The sequence below is a fragment of the Colletotrichum aenigma genome (genome assembly GCF_013390185.1).
Source record: "Colletotrichum aenigma strain Cg56 chromosome Unknown KSG_Cg56_contig09, whole genome shotgun sequence".
In the NCBI taxonomy this organism is placed as follows: Eukaryota; Fungi; Ascomycota; class Sordariomycetes; order Glomerellales; family Glomerellaceae; genus Colletotrichum; species Colletotrichum aenigma.
In genome coordinates, this window is record NW_023500915.1 from 2,757,546 (window position 1) to 2,764,996 (window position 7,451).

General features: G+C 57.5%; 2 protein-coding genes across 2 annotated transcripts; one reads left to right on the forward strand and one right to left on the reverse strand.

Annotated features, from left to right (window-relative positions):
- Positions 1-567: 567 nt before the first annotated feature.
- CGCA056_v013386 (uncharacterized protein) lies at positions 568-2,991 on the forward strand (the record flags this gene model as incomplete). The annotated part of the gene is made up of 1 exon (XM_037328630.1): positions 568-2,991. The coding sequence occupies one exon, from the start codon at positions 568-570 to the stop codon at positions 2,989-2,991; it is 2,424 nt and encodes an 807-aa protein (XP_037173230.1).
- A 1,045-nt stretch (positions 2,992-4,036) lies between these two features.
- On the reverse strand, positions 4,037-6,018 carry CGCA056_v013387 (uncharacterized protein; the record flags this gene model as incomplete). The annotated part of the gene is made up of 2 exons (XM_037328631.1): positions 4,037-5,648; positions 5,675-6,018. The coding sequence occupies 2 exons, from the start codon at positions 6,016-6,018 to the stop codon at positions 4,037-4,039; spliced, it is 1,956 nt and encodes a 651-aa protein (XP_037173231.1).
- Positions 6,019-7,451: the final 1,433 nt, after the last annotated feature.

A 7,451-nucleotide genomic window follows, 5' to 3' on the forward strand; every position in this document is an offset into this window, starting at 1 on the left:
TCGATCCTGCCAGGGCAAAAACTCCGTTCGCGCCCCCAGTCTCGCGCCTCCACTCCCCTCCACCACCCCTCTCTTGGAATCGTAAACACCAGACGACGATAAGCTCATCCCCCTACCCCGGCCCCGCCGCCTGCCCGCTCTCTGCCCGAACGTCTCACGATGGCTAACCCAAAGCGATGGCTGACCCGTCCTACAGCTAGCTAGCAGGCCAGCAGGCTTGGGTCAGGAGGCATGCCCGATCCATCGAAGGGTCGACGGCCCTTGGCATGGGAGAGCCTCCTCCGGCTGGACTGGGAGCCATATGCTTTTAAAGATGGTCGTCCTTCCCGTTTCTCGACGAGGTTTCTTTCTTGCCTCAGCAGCCTCAGCTCTCCATCATTTGGTACATTCTTGCCAGTTCTTTCTTTTCCCGTTCAGTTTTTTGAACTTTGTCATTCTCTTCCAGGTGCTAGTCGCCCGTCAAACCCTTGAAGGGCCCTTGCTTCAGTCCATTCCTTCCCATCAAACCGATCCAACTTTCAACCACTTAGCAAACCGCTCTTCTTCGACTTCTCACGATCATTCGCCATGTTGCTCAAATCCGCCGTTCTCGTCTGCCTGCTGGCAGAGCTTGGCCTCGCCAAGCAGAAGCGTCAAGCTGAGCCGTCGCCGATCCTCAGCAGCATCAGCATCCCGCCGCGCATCTCGACCGGTACCGGTGATGCGGTCTCCTCCGCTGCGCCCACCGGCATCTTCCTCAACACATCGGCCCCGGCGGTCCCTGCCGTCACGACCCTCACCGAGGTCGCCACCGTTACCTCCACGAACGACAACAATGTCACTGTCACCGATGTTATCACCACCGAACGCACCGTCACGGCCAATCCTGTGACCATCATTGAGCAGCCCAAGATCATCATCATCTCCCAGCAAACCTTCTTCAACTTCATCTCTGGTCTCGGTGGCGCTCCTCCTGCTGTTCAGCAAGGCGAGCAGGGCGGTTTCCAGGTCGGAGGCCAGCAGTTTGGCCAGTTCCAGTCTGCTTGCAAGGCCGCTTGCAACATGCAGTTCACCCAGTGCCAGAGCGTCGCCGGACAGAACTTCGCCGTTACCCAGTGCCAGACCCAGCTTGTCGCTTGCAACAACGCCGCCAATGAGCAGACGACTGTCACTGTTTCCGTCCCTGTCACCCTGACCCAGACCGTTGTCGTTCCTCCCTCCGGCACTGTTCCCCCCGTTGATGGTGGCTCCGTTATCGCGACCACCACTCTGCCTCCTGATGCTGGCGCCACTGTCGGTACCGGCGGTGTCACCTTCGTCTCCTTGACTGCCGCTCCCTCTCAGACTGCCGCCGTCCCCGAGACCACTGCCGCCGTTGAGACCACTGCCATCGAGACGACCGTTCCTGATGCCACCGGAGGCCAAGTCGTCTCCACCATTTTCGTCACTCGCTCTGCTGGTGGTGTTCCGCCCTCTGGCCCTGAGGGTACCGCTGTCAGCTCTGCCGACGCTGTCGCTAGCTCCGTCGCTCTCACCACCTCTGCTGTCGTTACCACCGTCCCCGACGCCACCGGCGGCCAGGTTGTCTCTACGATTTTCGTCACTCGCTCTGCTGAGGTCCCTGCTGCTTCTGAGGCTGTTGGCTCTGCCTCTGAGGCTGTCGGTTCCCTCACGACCTCTGCCGTCGTCACCACCGTTCCTGACGCCACTGGAGGCCAGATCGTTTCCACCATCTATGTCACTCGCTCTGCTGGCGGACCCGCGCCTTCCAACGAGCCCCAACCTCCTGTCTCCGACCAGGGCTCCGTCGTTACCTCTGCCGTTGTCAGCACTCTTCCCGCCGTCACCCCCGGAGGCGAGCCCGTTGTGAGCACTATTTTCGTCACTCGCTCTGCTGGTGGCCCTCCTTCTGCCCCCGAGGGTACCGCCGTTAGCTCTGCCGATGCTGTGGCCAGCTCTGCTGTCGTTACCACCTCCGCCGTCGTTACCACTGTTCCCGATGCCACGGGCGGACAGATTGTGTCGACTGTGTACATCACCAAGACTATCGAGGGTGGCGCCGCTTCTGAGGCTGTCGGCTCCGCTGCCACCTCCGCTGTCGTCTCTACTCTCCCTGCTGAGAGCGGACAGCCCCCCAAGGTCACTACGATCTTCGTCACTGGCCAGCCTCCCGCTCCCACCAACGAGCCCGGCGTCTCTGACCAAGGTTCCGTCGTTACCTCCGCCGTCGTCTCTACTCTTCCCGCCATCACCCCTGGAGGAGAGCCTGTGGTTTCGACTGTTTACGTCACCGCCACTGTTCCCGCCGCTGCTCCCTCTGCCCCCGCCGCCTCCGAGCCGGTTACATCTGTCATCTCGATGACCCTCGCTCCTCCCTCGGGCTCTCCCGTCGTGTCTCTGGTCACCATCACCCTCCAGCCGACCGCAGGCCCCTCCGGCACCGCCCCGGTCACCTCCGCCGTTGTCTCTACTCTTCCCGCTGAGAGCGGGCTGCCTCCCAAGGTCACCACGGTGTACGTGACCGCCCCCGCTCCCACTGCTCCTCCCGCTGGCCAAGTCTCTGTCATCACCGTGACCCTTGGAGACAAGACTGGTGTCGTGACCATCAGCCCCTCCCAGACCGGCGCCATTGCGACCACCATCGCGTCCGCTCTCCCTAGCGCTGGCGCCGGCTCTGGTGGTTCCGGCTCCGGTGGCTCTGGCTCCGGCTCTGGCTCCGGCTCTGGCTCCGGCTCTGGCTCCGGCGGTTCTGGTTCTGGTTCTGGCTCCGGCGGCTCTGGTTCCGGTTCTGGCGGCTCTGGCTCCGGCAACGGCGGCAGCTGCCCGTCCGCGGTCACGGTGACAGTGACCGCATCCAGCTGCCCCACTGCCGTCACCTCCGTCCTCACCGCGACCGTCTCCGTCGTCCCCACCGAGGCCCCCGCCGCCAAGAAGCGCTCCTCCGAGGAGAAGCGCGAGGCCGCCGTTGCCCACCACCAGCGCCGCCACGGCCGCGCCTTCGGCTTCTTCTAAGCCAGGCGCTCGGCTTACCGGTCATGACCACACGCATTGAAAAAAAGATAGACCGCATGATTTCATGAGACCAAAAAACGAAAGTCGGGCTGGACCTGCGGGAGGCGTCTCCCGTTGCAAGGCCACCGACGAAAAACAGGGGTTGTGTTCCGCGTTGTCGCTTCGACATCGGCCTGGCGCTGAAGTCTGCTGTCATCACAAGGGGTTTGGTTCAAGGGATCTGGTTTTTCTTGGTTGTTGGGATGGTTCTTTTTTTTTCTTCTGCAGAATTTCGATGTATGTACTTCTCGGTGCTCAGTTACATAGACTTGTTCAAACATCAGCTTTCTTGGCTCTTCCACATGCACTGGCCCTCGCACTACTACCAATCGTGAAAAGTCTTCGTACGTAAGTAGACTGTTATGCCCACGCGAGCCCTCTCGGATACGCATGTCATCGGTAGCGGCTCGTGGGTTGCTCACCCCCTGGGCGATCTAACTCCAGCTCAAGCAGGTCGACGTGTACATTACGAAGACCATCCAAGAGCTTGCTGGGGGCAGCTGGATGCAAGGCAAAAGCCTGTGGTAGTGCTGGATTACGCGTCAGACTTGGCGGCGGGCAGGATCCGACGACCTATGCGCAAGAGAACATATAAAAAGGGGGTGTGTGATGTTTGCGACGTAGTTGGAATATCCAGCAGGGCTGTATTATATGCTGAATACTACCCGGACGGGGTGGGGAGAAGACGACGAAGACGGAGAAGACGGACGGAGAAGACTGACGGAGAAGACAGACGGTGCCGCTGGGCACAATGCCGGGCGTGCATGGACTCCGAAGAAAAGCACATGTTCCGGGGATTGTTTGTTCCATTGCAAAGGTTCTTCTTGCATTGCACATGTAATAGTTCGTCTAGAATAGATAGGGCCTGGTTCCAAAAGCGGTCGATATTCCACGAATGTCAAAGGATGTCACGCAAGTTCGTCTCTGCCTTTCATAGTGCCATGATACGCCATGCGTCCCAAAATCGAATCTGATGCCCCTCCAAGATACCATGATATCCACCTCATTAATCATCTGAACCATCAATCGGATCATCGTTGTAATTGGGAAGAGCCCGAATAAAAGCGCTGCCATCTCTGTGTTGGTGAGACCTCTTTGCCTGCGGATGGCCCTTTTTCTTACGTCCTTTGTTGGGTTTCTTTGGTGCGCTTGACTTGTTGCCGCACAATGTCATCGACATTGGGGCTGCTGAGGTAACTCGACTGCCAACGAAATTCTTGGGCTGTGTAAATGTGAAAGCAGCTTCCTCGCTCGCCTCTGATTGAGGGGGTTGGGCGATAATTGAGGCATTGTCTATCGTTAGTTGTGAAGCATCGCCATCAGTCATGTTGTCAATGGTGGTGCGTGAAGAGTAGCCGGGCTGTGATGAAGCCCCTCTCATTGATGTCTCGTTATATGGCATACTGTGTCGGTAAGTCTCTGAGTGATCGTGATATGTCTGGTGCTTCCTTTCCGCAACAGCACTCGACAGTTTCAAGTCAGGATCCGAGGAGAACTTTGGAGGAAACGGGGTCCTTTTGGCAGGATGGCCGAAGTGTGGATCGGGAGAGAACCTCGAGGAGAAGACATTGCCGTTTGCTGCCCGGAACGTTGACGTGCCACAGGTCGCCACTGTCTCCGCATAGTAACTTGAGCTCGAAGTGGTTGAATTATCGATCGGGATCTCGGAAACACTGCTGGAAGGCCGTATGACTCGCGCTGCCTCTTGCGCCGCCTCTTGAAACACAGCCTTTTCAGCATCGTCGATGTCACCGTCAAATATGAAGTTCATCCATGCAGCCTCGTCTTCTGCTTCCTTTTGCGCTTTGTCAACCACTGGCGGAGGTTCGTTCTCTTCCGGCTGGATGATCTGGGAAGCAAACATAGGCTTCTCGAGTTCGTCAGACTGTGCAGTGCCATCGAGGTTCAACTTCCTCTCGCTGGCCAACTGGCCGTCCCGGATCTCGCGGTCTCTGTCCAAGCCTTTAGCATGGGGTGCAAAGTCGCTTAGGTCTTCATCAGATGAACAAGCGCGTATGGTAATGCGTGGCTCTCCATCCGCAGGCTGCTCATCAAGGTTATCTTCAGGATAGGCACAGAGAGACGAACTCGGATCCGTCGCAAGCTGCATGGGAGGTGATGACCGCATTAAAGAACCGGAAGAATCCGGCGTATGGTGGCTTTGCGGTGCATTTTCGATAGCTACAGGCGCCTGGTCATTTGCCTCACTCGATTCCTGGCAGGATTCTGGCTGTCGGGTGTCGGAAGAAATACTCATAGGTGGATAATCGAATCTGGGTCCGTAGATAACTTGGTCTCTCGTTTCTGGCTTTGTGCTTTCGGAATCGTTGCTCATTGAGTCGCCGTAATATCTCGCCTCATGCCCCTCCCCCGTTTTCATGCTTGAAACTGACGATGTGCTCGTGCGTAGTAACTCGCTGATGCCAGGACTGATTTGCGGATAGGCGCCAGACTTGTCAAGGTGCTGTTCTTCAACATTCTCGGAATACCCCTCCATCGCTTTGAGCATGTTCTGCCAACGCTGATCCTCTCTCATCTCTGAGGGAGCAACGGCTGGTGCAGGACGTTGCCCAATCTCCCCGGCAGTGCTTTCGATCTCGGATATATGAACACCAGATCTGTCCTTTAGTAATAGTTGACTAACTCTGCGTGGTACTGGCTGATGCACGACGGACGGCGTGGTCTCGACTCGTAGGCTACTGCCCTCTCGTCGAAAGTGTCTCGAAGCAGATGGCTGCGGAAGCCCATCAATAGCGACATGGCCATGGTCCTGGTAGTCGCGATTCTTTCGTAGCCCGTGCACGGCTGACTGGCGGTCATGGGCTGAAGAATGTCTCTGCATTGCAGGCTGATCAGCCTGACGTCGCGAGGCTTCCTAAGACCCAGCCGACGATTCATAGCCTGATCGACGTTTGTTTTTCGACGTAGACCTGTTCCCGGAGAGTCTCTTGCAAGGGCTGCTGATAGTGTATTGGCTTGATCCTCCATTCTGAACGTCGCTCCCGATTCTGATGTGTATGCTGGGAGTTCCACGGTGCGTGCTGCCCTGTTTTGAAAGCAGGCGTATTCTCGATGCCGGTGCTGGATGTCCATTTCTGTCCATGAAAGGGCCATAACCTCTCGTGTCTTGTTTCTTGTGAAAGTTCCACATCTGGCCAGCCCGATTTTCGTGAACTGGGAAGTCCATGGAAAGTGTTTTTTGCATGTTGAGACCTGCCCAGTCTGAAAGTTCCAGGAGCCTGCGCCTCTTGGCCTCGAAGGCGTCGTCAGGATCTGTTATGCGCTGTCTCTTGGCACTCTGCTTCACGGTTGCATGAGACCGGGCGCTGACAAAGCCACCGTCATGGAAATCTCCAAGCTGCAGTTGCTGCGAGTCCCTCCGGTAACCAGGTCGTCTTTGGCTGCTCTGATGGCCCAGCTGACTTTGAACGTGCGGCGTCGAGTGCGCGTGATGCGCTTGGGAGCTTTTCTGAGGTTGGGCTGGAGAATTGGGAGGGTGGCGTTGGAAGAACGAGATAGAGTTGATATCGGGCTTTGAGGTCTCGCGTCTGCCAGCCCGGGCCTTTGCGAAGTATTCCTGCTGGCGAGCGACGTCTGGCTTCCATCTTGGGCCTCTCGAATGGCGAGCCAAAGCCCCCTCCGTCCAATTCATTGCTGGAGCCGGTGATGATCTGTAACTATGTGACCAGTTGCAGCGACATCGAAGGCGGGATGGGATCATGACAATGTAAGGCAGCAGAGTGGCAGTCACAACGTGAAGATGGCAAGCTCAGTGTTTCCGGGCAGTGTCACTCCGATCCACGCGGAAGGTCCAGTCCATGCACACAAAAAGCGCGAGGCAAGTAGGAGGCAGGAGCATGATCGTGCTTTCCGATCCGAAAATGTTCCATTGCAGCTTCCTCGATACCAAAACATCATGTGACCTGTTCACTGCAGTTCCTGCAGGGAGCAGCGACGTCGAAGCGTACGGGAGGCTGCACTTGCCGCTTCAGCTTCCATTCACCCAGCCAACCCCTATTTCTCCCACAGTGTGCATATAAAGAGCTGCGCACTGGCGACAGTCCACTGTTTTCTCCAAATGCAACACCCTCTCGGAATCACAAGTCAGACGCAGCCCCAGTCCGGTCAGTGCCTAGGAGATCCAGAACACCCTCCTGACGAGCCTTACCTTACCTTATCGCAGTGTCCGCCCACCGCTCTTCCCGGGACAATGGTCCGAAAATAAACAAGAGCCGCCGCCGGCTGAACACGAGTCTGACTCAACCCACCTCAGTTGACGATGTCGACTGCGCCCTGCTGTGGGCTCGCAGCCGGACCCGAGCCTGGACAATGAGTCTGACCTCTGAGCTCCAAGCCGCCTGAGCCAACAACGCTTGCGCATGCCTGCCTTCGGTCTCTCCATGTGGCGCTTGCCGCGCCGA